At 42.7% G+C, this 19,321-nt stretch overlaps 1 protein-coding gene across 1 annotated transcript in view; it reads left to right on the top strand.

The window, feature by feature from the left end:
* Window positions 1–19,321, top strand: part of adam12a (ADAM metallopeptidase domain 12a) — a 61,550-nt gene that overhangs the window by 26,839 nt on the left and 15,390 nt on the right. Inside the window, exons 4-11 of the mRNA XM_028430384.1 lie at window positions 4,157–4,235; window positions 8,203–8,279; window positions 9,035–9,221; window positions 14,738–14,803; window positions 15,033–15,104; window positions 15,484–15,653; window positions 16,280–16,364; window positions 18,231–18,379. Coding sequence (XP_028286185.1) covers window positions 4,157–4,235; window positions 8,203–8,279; window positions 9,035–9,221; window positions 14,738–14,803; window positions 15,033–15,104; window positions 15,484–15,653; window positions 16,280–16,364; window positions 18,231–18,379 — 885 coding nt within the window. The remainder of the gene's footprint in view (window positions 1–4,156; window positions 4,236–8,202; window positions 8,280–9,034; window positions 9,222–14,737; window positions 14,804–15,032; window positions 15,105–15,483; window positions 15,654–16,279; window positions 16,365–18,230; window positions 18,380–19,321) is intronic.

A 19,321-nucleotide genomic window follows, 5' to 3' on the forward strand; every position in this document is an offset into this window, starting at 1 on the left:
CTCTGTTGCATGTTCCTGTTATTTTTGGTAGCAGTGATCCATGGTTTTAGTTACAGTACCTTTGGTTACCTGTTTTATTTTGAAATATCTGTCCTCTTATTTTAGCTCAGTTTAATTTCCTGTTTAGTCTCAAGGTCAGTTTCCTTGTGTTTTTTGGTGTTTTATGTGGGCAGTTGACTTTTCTCATGTCTCACGTTGTTTTACTTCCTCTGTTGTGATTGGCTGCCTCTACCTAATTGGTTTCACCTGCGTCTTGTTTCCCTCACCTGGTGTGTGTGCTTCTCCGGTGTCTTTGTCAGTTCATCCGCCATGTGTTTCATAGTTCTCTTCTCCTGTGACTTCCCAGTTCCGTCTCAGGTTTGTTTCAGTCTTTAAGTCATTTGTTCGGTTTTACTCTCTGTGTGATACCAGCAAAGAGGTGGCGCTGAGGTTAGGGGCAGGTGCAAAAGCAAGAAGCATGTGATGTGTATCATCGTTATGTGGAATTTGAAGTCGTAATACTATTAATGCAAGTGAGTTATATAAGAATTCACCCTCTGTACAGTTGTCACATATAGGCTGTAAACATGTTGTAAAGCTGGACATTATAACATGGAGGTCTATGGGGATTGACTTACTTCCAGAGCCCCAAGAGGTTGTTGGTGGAACTACAGTTTTTGACACAGGTGCATTGGCTTCACCTCTCAGTCCTGCTCACACCTGCTCCAAGATTTCAGAGCGAGGCTTCTTCTTGGGTTCAGCTCAGCTCATCTGAACGTCTGTCTGCTCCAGCTTGTGGTTATTGCTGCGAAGACATTGCAGGTTTGCGCAGGAGTTGTGATATACGTAAGAACATATGTCATAATCATTAGAAAACTGATGTTTCATTAGCATATAAATGCTCAGAAATTCTTTTCTCCAGCGTGAATGTGTGACATTCAGGACCTTTCATTTGAGGTCATTCTCACATGATACAGCCACCTTCAACTGAGCCTCTGCTTTGCTGGTGATTGATTAACTCCAATTACCTTTACTCCAATTCATCACGCCTGTGTCCCTGACTACATCAAACACCTCTTTCCTCACATACAAGCAGAACAAACACTTACAATAAAGGATGGAATTTGTCAAGAAATCACCAAAAAGATCGTTTTTTTTCGTTTTTTTCTGGGGGTTGTGTTTTCTCTATTATAATGTTCACAACAGGGAGGGGTTGGTCCTGACATTTCTTTCTGTTTATGAGCATATTATTCTATTTAGATAAGACTTTCTCTACACAGAGATACAAAAACATGGATAATTTAATGCAGGAAGAACAAAGGTGACATTTAGTTGCTGGCATTCAGGATTAGCTTGAAGTTATTTCATTGTCTTTCTGTCTGCGTTGTTAAATCCACTGACAGGCAGATCCGACTCTTCCCTCACCTTATATGTTTTCTTTTCAGAAAGTTATTTTGGAACAGCGTGACGAGGTGTAAACACGACAGCTGTAATTACGTGTACCTGTCAAACAGATACAGAGAAATTTGCAGAGTTCCAGCTTGTGAAAACTTCTCTGGTGTCACATTTTCTGTTATGTTTTTTTTTGGTTCAGGCTGCCTTTATGTGTTTTTGTAAGCCTCAATGGCCAGAATGTAGAATCCTCCCCCTAATGCCAGCTCCCTGTCTGTCAAAGCCCGTCGTGACCCTCCGCCCCTTGCCTTTTTCTTATGCCTCATTAACTTCCCACTGATTGATAAACAGCGAGCTGCTGCGGACGTGTGGGGCAAGCGGTTTGTGGAATTAGACGCATGATGTAGTCAGCCGGTGGTTCATTGTTCGGCATGGATGAGATGCAGCCATAAGTGTTGTCAGCTGGGTGACTGTGTCTTTCTGCACTTTGATGACTCATTGTTGGTAATGGAATTCACGGCTCCCTTGTATTTGCATGTTTTCTGGTGTTCCTCTATACTTCTCTGTATTTTATTATGTTCCAGTCCATTAGGACAAATCATCCCATCAGTCTAAAATAACAGTCCCATATAGACACAGGATTTTACGCTGTAATTATTCGCCCTGTCATGTTGGCTAATAAACCTATTGCACTTTCAATCAGGGAGGGATAGAAAAATCCACAGTGTGCAGTGTTTTGGCAGGAAAACAGATTCAGAGGAAATCTCCCAAAGTTACAGGCTTTTTCCTTGCCCTTCCACTGTGTCTTTTGCACATTATTTCCCTCCTGCTGACCAGCTTCAGTGTAATCATTTGCTGCAGCTGTTTTCATGCTGCAGAGACGTGGCCAGAGGCATTTTGCTTTCAGGTAGCGCACCCCGTTCTCATGATTGACACACACATCATGATGGGCTGATTTTAGTTGAAAAGGTGGGAAATCTACTGCATCTGCAGCTGATGATTGTTTGCGATTGTTTGTTATTGATTTTGATATTCTGTGGACAAACCAGTGGAAAATGTCCTAAAAATGTTCCTGTGTCAGTCCAGCAGTTTCAAACATCCATTCACTGACTAATGTTACAGCTTTAGAGCGTATAATGAGTATTTAGATGGTAACTTTGTCGACTTCCTGTTTCAAAAAAACTACCTTCCCAGCTTGGTGAGGATGAACTTGCCTGTCCTCGCCTCATCACCATCTCATCACGGGTGACCTTAGCTAATGTCAGTGTTGCAGTCCACTGAGATGTGATCAGGCAGCCTGTAGTGACACAAACTATATGTCCTGTATGTCTTGTCCTTGAAGGAGACGCCAAACCTTCATTCTCATTCATTGAAACTCGGTAACATATGGATGACACATGGGTGTCTGCAGCATGTCTTTCATGCCCACACTCTTACAGGCAAGCTGTGAGACACCACACAGACACCACACTGGATTGTCTATTGTGGGCAGATGTCGAGTTTGTGCGTCCGACCGAGAGCACAGACCTAATTAAGACTGAAGAAACACATCATTTTATTTGGCTCTCTCTGCTCTTTGGCCTCACTTTGATCCAATGATTATTACCAGCTCTTTGGCTCTGTGTGGGACTGGAGGGGTGGGGAGGCATTGTGTCTCATGCTGACAGCTCCCAAACAAAATAACCCCCTTCCCCGGGGTTGTTACAGCTGAAACTCCCAGCTGGGTTGTCAGTGGTGAGGTCAGTAAGAGAATCCAGCTGCCTGCTGAGGTTTGTTCCTCTGCTGTGGATTAGCACCAGCCAACCATCTGCTGATGTCCTGTAGTGTAACACCGTGCATGTGCTCGCTGTATGTACAGTACATACACTGACACGCTGCATACAGATGCTCATGCTGGAATAATGAGATAAGTTGTTGTTTTCTTTCCGCTGTTGTCCCCCCAGCTGAGTGTCCTCAGTAAAGGAACAGGCTGTGACCTCTGTAGGTGGTGGGAAGGGCAGCCAATGTCACCCTGCAGAACGGCTGTCGTATAAAGTTTTTGTCCTCACGAGGACAGGACAGCCTAGAGGTTTATTTGTTGTACACATCGCACAATTATCCTCTGTAGCCACAGGAGGCTCGGTAAGGTCTGCAGGTTACTGTTTCATGGAGGACAACCACAGCACAGCGGTGCTTCAAGCTACTATAAATGCCCATGTCAGCATGTTAATATACAATGACATACAATGCTGCTGATCTCTAACAAACTAACATTACATTATCAGACTGGACTAAAAACATTGCCTGAACTTTCTATTATTGTTCATCCCGAATATTTGAAGGAGGTGGTGTCTGCAGCCATATACATATCCAAAACTGTTTTTTTTTCATATCAAATTCTTCAAACTCAAAAAAATCAGTTCAATAAGTGATGCAGATTCTCATGCTGACCTTTTCATTTTATTCTCTAGTAAAATCTACTGCTGTTCCCATCTGTAACAATGATTTCCAGTTCTTTTCATGCTATTGTGTACAAGATGTTAAGCTAATTAGTGTCCAGTTACATCACATGGAATGAGTTATGGATTGATATTGAATGCTTCTTCATGCATGCACGGTGTGAAAATGGTCTAATAGAAAACATGACTGCAGCTTCTTTTTTTTTCTTCTTGGATGTTTAAACCTGTGTTTATCTTCCACGCAGGTCTGGCTGCGGTGGAATGGCTTGCAACAGTATGATTGATTTTTGAATGAAGGCCCTTAGAGTCACTGCTGAGCATGTGTTGTCTTTGTTTCTCCTTTCCAGGGGGCTGTTTGCAAGTAACTATACAGAAACTCATTACCTGGAAGATGGCAGCGCCATCACAGGCCTTCACAGCCTAACGGTATGTTTCCCGTTTTGTAATAAAAAGGATGCAATAAATGTATGGTCTTGAATTTGCGATGATTTCTCTGTTATTACGTGTGAAGCTGCTTTACTGTGCTAATATTAAAAACAGTGAGGAAGCAGACCCACCTGAAACTGGGCAGACTTGTGCATAAGAAAAACTGTGTAGGTGAGTGGTCCCATTTCCAGCCAGCAGATTCATATTTGATGAAATAAAGGCAGACGGAGGTCAGAGAATAGACTCAGTTTTAGGGTGCAGCTTGTGTCTTTTATTATGGATAAGCTTAAAACATCCCTGAAAGTGGTTTGTTACGGAGGTCTGCAAGAAAATTTTGAATTAGTGAACATTTAAGTGCACTTCAGGAGAGCGTGAAATATTCAGTAGCGCTTGTTGCATTGCAAAGTCAGTAAATAGAGAGAGTATATTTGTCTAAAATACATTAGTGACGTCTGAAGTGACGCAATATTCCATCACCTTCGACTCTAAACTAAGGTAGTTTAGAGAGTTTATATCAAGACTTTTTTGTTTTTGGCTCACGTCCTTCACGTGTACAGAGCTGTGATAATCCTGGCTCATACTCTTTTCTTCTTTACAGAATCTTCCATGGATCCATATATATCCTGCTATTCAAATATATTTTGGGAATCATGGAAAGAAATGCCTTTATATTATTTTATATTATGTAATGAATGAGCTTATGAGCCCTTTCTGTGCTGCCAGCCTGATATTTCAAGGATTTGATCACGTGGAGTTTGGAAATCAATTAAACGTATAATACTTTATACAAAAAAAGGATAATCATAAACAGCGCCCACTTATAACTGAAAATCCACAGGAGAGGAGATTAATGTAATTCAATAATGTCCAGCCCACACAGAGAAATGAAGTACATTTTCCACTGGAGACCAGAGCTGGACCGTCACCGGTGGGGCTTGGCCCGCTTTTCAGAACTGCTGTCACTTCAGAGCATAAAGACAATGAAGGAGATGTAGTCCAAAGCTTAGAAAGATATTTTATACATACCCAGGGAGGGAGGTAAAGAGATTTTCATTAATATTTAAGGCATTTTAATGTTTGTGTGCTGATGAGTCTCTCTGTAATAAGCATGACATATTTTTATGTGCCTTTTATTCCATTGGAGTCCATCCATCCATATGCTTTACACTCTTGTGTCCTGTGAAGGGTTTTAGAAGGTGGGAGGAAGCTGGAGCAGCATCATGCGATGGCTAAAAGATGTTTTCTGATGTGCTACAACATTATGTCTTTGTCAAACCTCAGAGTCCATATTAAAGTGCCAAAAGCTGTGATGTCTTGAATGGTGGGGTCGGTTAGGGTGGTGCACTGATTAGCATTGTTGCCTCACAGTAAGAAGGTTCCTGTATTGTATCTGGCTGTGTGGCATTGGCATGTTCTCCCCGTGTCTGCATGGGTTTTCTCTGGGTACTCTGACAACAAAGACATGCATGTTATGCGAACTGAGGAAACTAAATCGGCCATAGATGTGAGCATGAGTGTATTTTCTCTGTTAGCCCTGCAAAGGACCTGTCCAGAGTGTACTCCGCCTCTCTCCCACTGACAGATGGGATAGACTTCAGCCAGCTCCCTGACCCTGTGCAGGACAAAGCAGGTTCAGATAATGGATGGATGGATGGATGGATTGGTTGATGGATCTTGAATGGCCACTTGAGGCTGACTTCAGAATCCATGTGAACCTAATAAAGCACAGGGCTGCTTTGAGTGACAGTGGGTGCAGGAAGCTGTAGATCTGCCTGCCCTCACTCCACTTCACTTCCTTGACTGAGGCAGCGCGTGCCGTCACATTTCTGTGGAGTACATATTGGATTAATTGACTAGAAAGTTGTGGACATCTTTTGACCTTCATCCCTCCTTTCATTCCTCTCTCATGACCACAGCCAGGTCTTCATGGGAGGATCTTTTTACTGGAAACAACCTGATCTTTTGAGACTGATCCCTAGTTAATTTATTTGTCCTGACGGCAGGGAGGAGACTGATATAGTGATCCGAGCTAGGGATCCTGCGGGTTCAGTTCTGTGTCAAAGGCAAGGCACTGCTGGGAGTGACTTTAGCATGAGTCAGCCCTCCCTGCATCCCCTCTATATCTGTTTACACCCTCTCCCTTTCTCACTGAATTCTCTAACAATACAATAAATATGTGTCTGCACTGTAACGAAAGCCATCTACTGGGAATATGCATCACTTTCATGGATATTAAAAAGCTGAAAAATAAATGCATAGTAATAATAAACAACGTACTGTTTACACCCATGTTGCCTCCCACAATAATGTGGATATTAAGTATTAATCTTTGAGTTATGAACGTGTAAACACTTCCTTTTCTTTCTGCAGAAAACGTAGAAACAAAAACTCTATTCGTATCTCTCATATCAATGCCTCACAGTCATGATCTCATCAGAGAAACATGAGGTGGTAGCATTAATGCAGTGCACTAAATCCAGCCCTGCTCCTCCCCACTGAACTAAAAAAAGTAATATTTCCTGTAATGTGCTCTTCTGTCTGTGCACCGTCTTACCTTGCTCTAATGGATTGTTCCCTACTGTACATGGCCAGATAGTGTCTACGGCTTTCAAGACACTTGAGTCCACTTTATGAGATATTTTACTTTATTAGCAAAACAGAAAAGATCCATGTTTCAGCCGATTTCAACAGAAGAACAACAGACATATATATAACAATTACCGAATTACACACCCTATAGACGTGAAGCAGCATTAGCATTGATTTAAAGTTGTGTTTTTGGAAGGTCAATGAAAATAATTCAGCTAGATAGCTGGCTAAGAAGAATTAAAGAACTGAAAGAGGAGAAGAGACTTAAATAAAAGTTTAAAAAGAAGAAGAACAAGATGTCAAGGACAAGTATAATGATAGGATAAATGCCACATGTATTGCAATCCTTGTTAGCAAGCTAGCTTGTGTTATTTTCTGACAGTATTTTTTTCAAAAACATCTGTGCTAACACTGGGAGAATAATTAAATTGGAATTTCTCAAGGTCCATCTCTTATGTGCAAACTAGCTTACCTTAGGTATCATTTCATTGGCTGAACCCCAGATTGACCCGCTGTTCCCATGCAGGCGTCGTTGTTTCCGCATGTGTAATGACTCTCTGTGCCTGCAGTGGGAGACAGAGTGGCTGTACTGTAGTCTTAAAAAACAAACCTTAATGAAATAAATCGGGGGATTTTCAGGAATTCAGAAATTAGTCGGACTTAGCTGATGAAACTGAATGACACTTTTAACAAGGCTGTTTTAAGAAGCTCTTGTCAGAAGTGAGAAAACAATAATTAGATTATCATTGGAGAATTACTGTGTAGCAGTGCTGTAATGCCAGATTAAGGATTCTCTTTGGTAGGAACCCAGAAATTAGCAGCCTCTAGAGGTTCTCCACCTTAAAGGAGGCCAGACATTGAACATTTACTGCCTGTGCTCTATAGTTAGTGGCAGTCAAAGTGGGGTGGAGAACTCCCATTTCCTTGTTTTCCAGAACAGGGTGGTAGCGGGGCCGTCGGTCAGACCTCACCTGAGCGAGGCCGTCTAACTGCAGCAGAAGGCCTGTTTTCACTCCAAACCAGACACTTCCTCCCCACCCTCTCGCTGCCAGGCCTCGTTCAATAAACACGACCCATAATTCACGTTCGTTACTCTCTGCTGCAGCTTGACAGGTGGTCTGTGAAAGTGGGTACCTGGGAATGCAGCGGAGGGCGAAGCCTGTGCCGGGAAATGTGAGACTCAGATTTCAGCCTTCATTAGCCTGTGGGTGATGAGCAGGAATGTCTTCACCTCACCAGGCATGAGTTTATTCCCCCGGAGCTCAAATTTTACAGCCATCACCTGGGACTGCTGTGTCTGACCTTAAATCTGAACTCATGTTTTGTTTCACACAGGTCATTTTCTGAACTTTAAATCTCCTCTTTTGTGTTCCCTCAGGCGAACTGCTATTACCACGGAGAGGTGGAGGGTCACATCAACTCAGATGTCAGCCTCAGTACTTGTGCTGGGATTAAGTAAGCATTCATCTCTGTTTGTTTTCCATTTTCTTTCCATTTTTGTCAAAATATTATTCTCAAGTCTTAGCGATGAACAGCAGGAAAGGAAGCCAGAAGAAAACATTAAAAAATGATTTGTTTTGCTACATAAGCAAGCTGAGATGACACCTAGAATACAGCTGAAAAGCAGTAACTGTACATAGTTTAGATGAATTAGCAGCTTGAGTGTCCAGGGGAGTTGTTTGTAGGGATATCACTGGACTTCATCAGGAATGCTTTCACAAACCGGCCAACATGTCTGCACCCTCTGCCGCCTGATGCCTGATTGCTGCTGACCTCTGTCTCATTATTTGTTTATTCCAGGTTTTCTGCAACCTGTCCTCACAAACACACATCAGCAGAGGTCTCTCTCTCTCTCTCTCTCTCGCTCAGACAAATAGCTCCTAGTTTGGGTTGGCCGCTCTCAGGCTTGTGTGGGTGGTTTAGTATGAGTTCATGCAGTTGTGAATATCGTGCAAAGAGATTCTCACAGTTTATTCAGGCAGGAGGATGTCACTCTAAATCACAGACGCGTGAGAAAAGTTGAGAAAAAAGAAACAAAGACCACATCTACCTCTCTATCTGCCTCTTCATCGTCAAGTACTAATGGAACATTATTTCAGCAGCTGCCAGTGCACTCATAACTAATGATGTATCACATAAGTCAGGGTCGTTGAGCCAAGTCAAACGTGCAGCATCTGATGTAAGCTTCTTCAAACATCCTCTTTCTGCAGGGGTTTTATATCACTTGGAGACAGATCTTATGTACTGGAACCAAGTGCTGATCACTCTGATGGGACTCACTGGATCTACGCAGCCAAACACCTCAGCTTCACTCCTGGCACCTGTGGCCATGATTTCAACATATCCTCTCCCACTGCACATGCAGACAGCAGTCCATTCAGAGACTTCAGCTCAAGGGTGAGGACACTTTCATCTTTCTGTGTTAAATGACTGGCAGTAGTGTTTTTGGAGCAGAGGATAACTGTACCTGCCTGTTTCCAAGAATGACGATCCACACGGTTCTGTGAAACAAACCAGATTCTAGAAAGACTTTTGTTTTTGGTTAAGTAAATGGGCCTATATCTGATACCATTCACAGATGTTGCATGTAGCCATTGAACTTGGCAAAGTAGGTGTAAAATACCATCATACAGCTTGCTCCACTTCGTTGCTGTTTATCTGAAACATGACATACATTTGAAGTGAATAAATTGAGCGCATGGATCAGCCCAGCTTTTTACTCACTGCCAATATCCATTGATATTGGAGTGCTGCACTCCAACAAGCAGGCAGTTTAACAGCACAGCTGATGTGTTTTTTTTCTATATTATTTTTTTTTATTTATTATTTCTTCACACACATCATGCACAATTTGAACAATTCTGTCTGTTTTTTAAACATTCCAAACATCTCCACATGTATCACTGCAGTAGATAGTTTCAATGCTTTTTACCCTATTTTATGCCTATATACACTCAACAAAAATATAAACGCAACACTTTTGTTTTTGCTCCCATGTTTCATGAGATGGACTTGAAGATCTAAACTTCATTCCAGATACACAATATTACCATTCCTCTCAAACATTGTTCACAAATCTGTCTAAATGTGTGATAGTGAGCACTTCTGCTTTGCTGAGATAATCCATCCCACCTCACAGGTGTGCCACATCAAGATGCTGATCTGACATCATGATTAGTGCACAGGTGTACCTCAAACTGCCCACAATAAAAGGCCACCCTGAAATGTGCAGTTTTGTCTCACAGCAAAATGCCACAGATGCCACAAGCATTGAGGGAGCGTGCAATTGGCATGCTGACAGCAGGAATGTCAACCAGATCTGTTGCTCGTGCATTGAATGTTCATTTCTCCACCATAAGCCGTCTCCAAAGGCGTTTCAGAGAATATGGCAGTACATCCAACCGGCCTCACAACCGCAGACCACGAGTAACCACACCAGCCCAGGACCTCCACATCCAGCAGGTTCACCTCCGAGATCGTCTGAGACCAGCCACTCAGACAGCTGCTGAAACAATTGGTTTGCATAACCAAACAATTTCTGCACAAACTGTCAGAAACCGTCTCAGGGAAGCTCAACTGCATGCTCGTCGTCCTCATCGGGGTCTTAACCTGACTCCAGATCGTCGCCGTAACAGACTTGAGTGGGCAAATGCTCACATTCGATGGCGTCTAGCACGTTGGAGAGGTGTTCTCTTCACGGATGAATCTCGGTTTACATTGTTCAGGGCAGATGGCAGACAGCGTGTGTGGCGTCGTGTGGGTGAGCGCTTTGCTGATGTCAATGTTGTGGATCGAGTGGCCCATGGTGGTGGTGGGGTCATGGTATGGGCAGGCATCTGTTATGGACGAAGAACACAGGTGCATTTTATTGATGGCATTTTGAATGCACAGAGATACCGTGATGAGATCCTGAGGCCCATTGTTGTGCCATACATCCATGAACATCACCTCATGTTTCAGCAAGATAATGCACGGCCCCATGTTGCAAGGATCTGTACACAATTCTTGGAAGCTGAAAATGTCCCAGTTCTTGCATGGCCAGCATACTCACCGGACATGTCACCCATTGAACATGTTTGGGATGTGCTTGACCGGCGTATACGACAGCGTGCACCAGTTCCCACTAATATCCAGCAACTTCGCACAGCCATTGAAGAGGAGTGGACCAACATTCCACAGGCCACAATAGACAATCTGATAAACTCTATGCGAAGAAGATGTGTTGCACTGCATGAGGCAAATGGTGGTCACACCAGATACTGACTGGTTCTGAGTCCCCAGACCGCCAATAAAGCAGAAACAAAATGCACATTTCAGGGTGGCCTTTTATTGTGGGCAGTTTAAGGTACACCTGTGCACTAATCATGATGTCAGATCAGCATCTTGATGTGGCACACCTGTGAGGTGGGATGGATTATCTCAGCAAAGCAGAAGTGCTCACTATCACACATTTAGACAGATTTGTGAACAATGTTTGAGAGGAATGGTAATATTGTGTATCTGGAATGAAGTTTAGATCTTCAAGTCCATCTCATGAAACATGGGAGCAAAAACAAAAGTGTTGCGTTTATATTTTTGTTGAGTGTAAGAGCACCCTAAGGTTCTCCAGACTTCTGAAACCACTTTCTTTTACTTCTGTACATAATAGAGTTGGTATTTTAATCACACTGTGCTCTGATGTGCAGACAGAATATTGTATAAGCATCTAATGTAAAAATGTTCTTGGCCAATTTTCAGTTAAGTATTTTTAGAACCTGACCGCACAAAAAATATTCAACCCTTTTCAAAAGATCATCTCTAATGTAGATACTGTAAGTGGTCTGCTGTATATTTTAGGTGCCACTACTTGTTGAAATATTCACTCACTCCATCTGATCTAACAGCGTCCATTAGCACTCTGGAGCACATAGCGAGCAGGGGTTGATGAACGCCTGTGGAAAGGCAACGGAATGTTAAGTGGTGACGTTTGCTTCATGGTAGTATCAGTACCAACGGGCCTCTGGCCGGACCTGTCCATCCAGAATTAAACAGATTGCTTTTAAGAAACCTCCACCACATCCCACACCCAGGTCCTCACTACACCACAGAGTGTAGAGGCCGTGGCTGCAGGGGAGCCTCAATCCTCAGAGGGGATAGAGCTTTAAAGATTAGCACTGATAAGTGGAAAACACAGTGATCTCTGTCGAAGCAGTGAAGGATGGCAGGAGTGGACAAAACATAGCAGATCAGGACACAGAGATAAGGGGGTGATAATGATAAAACAGATGTCGGAGCATGAGGGACTTTCTGTGTTCTTAAACCTGATTTTTATTTTTGCAATTATTCCATTAGATTGAGATCAAGGTGGAAAACAGGCCAAACATATGTCTGGCTGCAACATCCTGCCCTTTTGCTTTATCGCCTTTTGTTCAGTCGTTCTGTAAGAGGGCTTTTCTGACATTTTATTGCACATTATGTGATTTCTGTTGATGATTATAGTGCTGGCAAATGTTGTCTTAAAGACATTCAGCACAAACAAACCAATTCTAACAACAGCACAATGCAGCTGAGAGAAACGGAGGAGCAATAAAAGAAGATAAAATGGCTCATATTGATGATTTATACCTGTTGTTATTCTCCTCTTGCGAACATTTTTTCTTTCGCTGAACTTTAATTTATTTTATCTGATCACAGTGCCTCCATTTATTTGTCCCTGCCCCTCTAATACAACAAGAGAAACAAGGATTAGAAGGGAAATCAGCTCCGCTAAACGAAAACAGATGCAATTTATAAGGGAGGTGGTCAATCCCACAGGTGATTAAAAACTGAAAACAGATGACATAATAAACAATATTTTTTGGGGGGAAAAACTTCCAGCAGCAAAAAGAAGTGAGTATATAAAGTCTGATTTGCGAGCTCACCGCAGCACGTTTCACAGAGCGCCGAGGTGTGCGCTGCTGCGTTGATAAGCTGCAATGTGCCCTGCTCGAGGGTTTAAAGATAAAGAGGTGTGTTGGCACACTGCCTCTGGATGATGAGAGTCAGATGGGTGTAGAGAAGGTTGGAGAGATATGATGTCTGGCTGACAGGAGCTGCACAGCACTGCTTCCCGCAAAATCTCAATTGTCTGAAGTTGAAATTGTGACCACTCAAGATGGAGAGTATCCAGGGTTCAAACGACCACAATGAGAAGGAATCAGCTCTGAAGTGAACACATAGATTGAAAAAAGGTCAGAACAGCTGGATGATGGATGTAAACTGTGGGAACAGTGAAGGAATATCAAATGACAAAGATGATGATAGTTCTATTGTGTGAAAGTCTGAGAAAGTGACCCTGCTTCACATTTGTGTGTCTGTCTGTTCTTTACTTTTCAGTAAAGACTCACTTTAAAAGAAAGTACAGTGCAGCTTAACAGTTAGACCAATCTGTAGGCATATGGCACATGGTTACAGATGGAACATGTGGACATATGGCTGAACATCATCTGAACATAGGACACATACAGAAACCAGAGGTTCGAGGTGTGGTTTGTGGCATTATCTCTGGAGCAGGCGTTCACTCAGGAGGCTAGGTATACATCCCCCTGACACTTTTAGTGCTTATAATCACTTTAAAAACATTTTGCAAAATAAAACATTCTACAGCTACCATGATGATAAGTCCTGCACCCCAAAAATACATATATGCGGGCGGCAGCTGTGGACAAAAAATATTAACATCATGTTTTCCTCAGCTGGGTCATGTACTAGTTTTACTTGGTAGTCTCAATCACATGTTGTTCTCAAAATCAGTTTGATTTATGTAGAGAATTTTGTGAAGGAGACCCTGGTGTGCTTTAGGGTTGTGGTGTAATGGTGATGGATGACATCGTGGTGGTTATGCCCCATCTTTTACAGTGTGTATGGTTAAAAAAAATATTTAATAGTATAGTTATGTTTTGAATATTTATATGGTTGAAGTATATTCTTTTTATGTAGATTTACTAGGATTGGATGCAGAAACCAGTATATTCCGGTTTCAGTCTCATATAGACACGTGTGCAGTGTATAGCTCTAACTCCTTGGAATCTGTTCAACAACCAGGATGCTCTTCACTGAATTGACTGAACACAGAGTCTCCTCTCCAGTGGCCTCCTAGAGACTTGGTAATCACCATAGGGTGCATTTAGAGCACACTTGCCCATGCGGGCTTATCTATGGAGGAAGCAGATAAGAGCAGAGAGGATCCAGGCTGCCAGGCCAGCGAGGATAAAGAGGCTCAGGTTGAAAGGGGGCCATGGTGTGAAGGCAGAACTCTTAGCCAGCAGGATAGTATAGGATCCGCGTGAGTGGAAAGAGGGAGTGTGTGTGCGTGCAGGTGAAACAGACTAGCTCTATGTGTGGCTGAAGAGAGCTGCTACCCGGCGCAGCATGAGTGCAGCGTCTCCTCCGTAGCCAGGGGCCGTATTTGTCTTGGTTTGGAAGTCGTCAGCAGAACTCTTGAAGTTCGCCCATTTTTCCTCCTTCAAGAACTGACTCCCACAAATAATAACAGATCACGTCCTCTCTGTGTTTTGGAAAAAAAAGCAGTGTGTGCAGGTGTGTAACAGCGCAGGCAGCATTGACCAAAAACAGTGATTTATAGGTTAATAAGGCAGCTCCTGCAGACTGTTATCTGAGGTTGCTGTGACCTTAGAAACTCTTATTGGATGAAAATAAGCTGATTGCTTTGTGCTGGTGCTCATTTCGAACACCTTTTGTGCCAAGTGCAGTTCAGGTAAAAAGCCGTACTGAGTGGCCACCTGCTGAATTTGAGCTGCCATTTCCAGAAAGCTGCTGTTAAGTGCTAATGTCTTTTTCTTTTTTCTTCTTTTTTTTTCCTCTCCCATCTAACCGGCCTATCTACTCTGACTGTCCCGCTTCCTTCCTAACACCTCCGATCTTCCTGTGCACAGCATAAACGGCATGTCCAGACTACAACCAAGTATGTGGAGCTGATCATCGTGGCTGACAACAGAGAGGTAAGCAGTGGTCTGCACTTCTTCACCTTCCTGCTGAGTCTCACAGAAAGGAGGCTCAGAGGTCACACGCTAAACAGCCGTCTCCTCTGATGTGTCCACTCATATTTCATACTCACAAATGAGGCGTCCTTTCATCTGAATTATCTCATATGAAGAAGACTTTCTACAGGTTATGTCCCAAGCACTGTCTTTGCAATGATCCTTTATCTTGTCTGCTCCAATTGTTCAGTTTCAGAAGCAAGGCAAGGACATGGAGAAGGTCAAGCAGCGGCTGGCTGAGATCGCCAATTACGTGGACAAGGTAACAATTGAATCAAAGAGGCAACGCTGCCTTAGAATGTGATTTATTAGAGGTCACATCCAGCCTGGTGAGAATTAACCGACCTGCAAGAAGAGGCTGATTGGATTAAGGGTTTATGAATGGATGGTCAATTTCATAACAGTGTAGAGAAATGTTGTGGAGAGGCTGGAGTAATAGATGGTGCAGTGGGTGGCAGTTTAATAAAACAGAAGCAAAAAATGATTTATTCATGTAGAAAGTGTTGTGTTGATAAATGTTTGAGGATATGTTCCCCATCATTTTACAGTAAGTGATGATTTTACAGCATTTGTGTGTTAGTGTGTAATGTACAGTAAAGATAGAAATATGACCTTCCCCTCCTGCCTCCTCCTCCCACTAGTTCTACAGGGCGCTGAACATCCGTGTAGCCCTGGTGGGCCTGGAGGTGTGGAGTGACGTGGACAAGTGTCCCATCACCCAAGACCCCTTCACAACCCTGCATGAGTTTCTAGACTGGAGGAAGGTCAAGCTGTTGCCACAGAAACCTCATGACAATGCCCAGCTAATCAGGTACACCTATCAGATGTAATAACTGTGTTCAGAACACAAGGGCTCCCCCAAAATGTAAGCACTAATTACAGAGTAGCAGCCACAGTAGGTTCTATTTATTCCAAACAAAATGTAATTGGCTGTTTTGTTGAATGATGTGCTGTTTACTGTTCTTTTTGTTTGACCAGTTTAAAGTTATTATTTGTACATTTGATTGAAGTGATGGCTTAGGAGTTATAGGTATAGGGGCTCTGATGCTGCTTGTTGGATGTGTTACATTTAAAAAATGGTGGAGGATGTAAAGTGATTTGTGGTGTGTGATGTCATTAATAGCTGTAAAATTTTTAAAAAGAACAATATCTCATTTTTTAGTTTTTTATTGTCCTATATTGAAAACGATGAAAAATGCTCATATTATTGTTGTAACTCTATGAACATAACATCTGTGTGCTGCAGCTCCACACAGCCTCATTCATTCTGGACTCTCTCTTATAATAGACTCTCTAATACATCAGCATCAGTGTGACTCCAAAGCAAAAAGTGAACATAAGTACAGATTCGGACCGATACCTGTGCACACAGGCTACATGCCTTCTCATACTAAGATTGTGCTTTGTTTGAATGACGCTGTGTTTTTTCGTTTTCAGTGGGGTGTATTTCCAGGGCACCACCATTGGCATGGCGCCCATCATGAGTATGTGCACAGCAGAGCAGTCGGGAGGAATCGTCATGGTACGTTAGTAATAATTGATATTCATTGACTGGACCTCTTTCTTCTTCCTGCACTTAGCTCTCAAAGCCTTTCTGTCATAAACTTCGAGGCTGTGTTCAGCCTGCAGGACTTTTTTTTTGGCACACACATCTGATCATCGCTCCAGATTTTTTAATCAGACTTGAGTCACTTCAGCATGTGGTCCTAAGTCAGATACATATGTGATTCGTGGCCATGACATTGCACATCTGATCTATGCAATATCAGAAGTGAACAATAGCTTGTAATGTGACAACAGACTGACCCTCCTGTGTGTGTGGATTCTGGAGCTGTGTGGTAAATTTAGAACACCCACAATATACCCACCCATTCCCCCTTTTGTTCTGATAAATCATATTGTGTATCATTTGTGTGAGTGGAAACCTTTGCATCTTGATGAGGTGCAAGAAACGAGTAAATTTAAGGGTTCAAGTTTGAACTGAAAATGCAGGGGCATGTCGTAATAGACGAGCCATTACAGAGCTGCAACTGCATAGACCATATAGTCTAGCATGTGCAGAAGTCACATTGCATTATAAAGTCATGCTATTATTTTATACTCACCGTCTCTGAATGACCGTTTGTCCTGGGGCCACTAAGTTTTACAGCTAGTCCCAGATGGTTCTTCACTTCCCTTCCCTCCCACATGGTAAAGTTGTCATAATGATAGAACTATACATACGCACACGCTTATAAGACAAAGAGGATTAATCTCCAACCGCAGACTCTTCTGCTGGGCAAATCACAACCTTTCATTTACAGAGTACCTTTGAACTCGTCAGCTCGACTCGCCCTGTGGCTCTCATTGTTATTTTTTCTATGCAGTTAAATCTTTAACATCTGGAATCACCATTTACCAGCCCTGAGTGTTCACTGCATTGGTGTGACACAGACAGTGGCATGCAGTGCCCTCTTGAGCTCCTCAGCCTCATCTGTTGGTGGAGTTTTTTTTTTTTTACGTTTTGCATGAGTCCAAGCTGTTCGGTTGGATGTCAGAACTGACAGCTGACCATTATTTTCAAAAGCCCCCAGCAGAGCAGTTCATCAGTCTGAGCTTGACTTGCACAGAGCTACTGAATAATGCACAGTGACGAAAGGCTCCAGAGGCAAGGTGCTCTGACATACGGCTCTGCATCCATGAAGAGCTGCTGATAGCTACTGCCCCTACATTATTTATCCAGCTTCTTCATGTTTTACACACCTTGCAGGAAATTCTCAGCTAAAAGCAGCTTTCACTCAATGTGTCACCTTTACAGTGCAGCCTCAGATACAGTGTGTTTTAAAATTCTGTCATCATTGCCAAATCGTCTTTGATTTTTTTTTTAGTCCTTTAAGAGTTTTTCTCTGTCATCCAGCCTGGTTGCTAGTTTTGCTCTGGATGTCTTGATTTGTGGGGATGATGCAGCACGTTAGAGTTTGCAGAGCAACCTGAAGGTGACAGCCTGCAGTCTGCTTTCGTTGTTCGTTTCAGTGCCTCAGCGTCGAGCAGAGGAAGCGCTCTGATAAGCACAGATCCAACAGAACGGCTGGTTTCATCTTGGCAATATGAGAGTGCACTCACTTGTTTTGAGTAATGTTTCTCTAGTGATTCCTGTGGGGGGATAAAGCGGTTTGGCTTGCGTTAAATTTGGTATTTTCCACAGAGTATGTAATCAGAAATGTCTGTTCTTAATTAGCTATTAGTATTGTTGTCACAACAACAACGTTAAACTAAACACATTTTACTGTGGGACATTGCTTGTAGCATTATGGTGAGCCTGGAAACAGATGAAGCAGATTCTCTGTGTAAAAAAAGAAGGTTTTTTGAGAGCAGGAATAAAATGTTTAGTCTTTGTGCTGTTTTGCAGGACCATTCAGACAACCCCCTGGGTGCTGCGGTCACTCTGGCCCACGAACTTGGACACAACTTCGGGATGAACCATGACACACCAGAAAGAGGGTGTGGCTGCAGAGTGACTGTGGATCGAGGAGGCTGCATCATGACTCCCTCCACTGGGTGAGTCACAGTGTCTGCCTTGACAAGAAATATGAGATTGTGTATTCAAAAAATAAGAAAACATTCATTTTGTGGTTGTGTTGGAGAGATATCTAGCTAACCAGTAAGGACTGTGACACCACTTTGTACCACACTAGTTCCAGGGAGCCATTTGTCTTTTATACACCCTGTTATTATTGCCTATTATTGGTCAGTAATGATGAAATGGTAAACCCAACAACAGCGGTAGCACTTGTAAGCAAACACATATGATCATTGTTAAGAGCAGAGCTTGTCATGCTTCTGCATCCTACAGCTCCTCCTTAGCACACTGCCACTGACACCAACAATAATCATCCAGGTTGGTTGGTGGATGATGACTGTGCTGTAGTCACTGTCTGTGTATGTATGTGTATGTTCTTAGACAACCCTTTTCCTCACCATCTCAGATTTATTTTAACATAAAATAGACCATTATGATGTCAAGCCATCATTAACCTTAAATTAATTTGTGCAATTATTAACAACAGTGACAGTCTTTCAAAATCCCAGATTGCGATCTTGTGTAAACATGGTTCCACATGCACTCCATTTGCAATACATTGTCTGTTGAGCAGTAAGCAAATGAAGCCATTTAACAACTGGGGCACTGGGTTTATGGCAGATTCAACAGCTGTGCTAATGCCCTAAGGCAAAATGACTCATTCTAAATGGGAAGTCACTCAGTGGTTCAGTGGCAGTGCATGGCCGAGACAACACGGCCTCTGTCATAGTGACACAGTGTAGTCCATCTCTAATAGATTAAAGACAACAGAAGGTGTGTACTGGACAAGTTACTGAAAGTGAGGGTTTGAGTGAGATGTGGTGCTGAATGCATTATTCAAACAAAAACAAAAACGTCCTTGGAACATATCCAGACTGAGGAATAATTGCTCAGCATGAATTGTAATGTCTGACATCTTG

Source organism: Parambassis ranga, chromosome 19, assembly GCF_900634625.1.
Source record: "Parambassis ranga chromosome 19, fParRan2.1, whole genome shotgun sequence".
Taxonomy (NCBI): domain Eukaryota; kingdom Metazoa; phylum Chordata; class Actinopteri; family Ambassidae; genus Parambassis; species Parambassis ranga.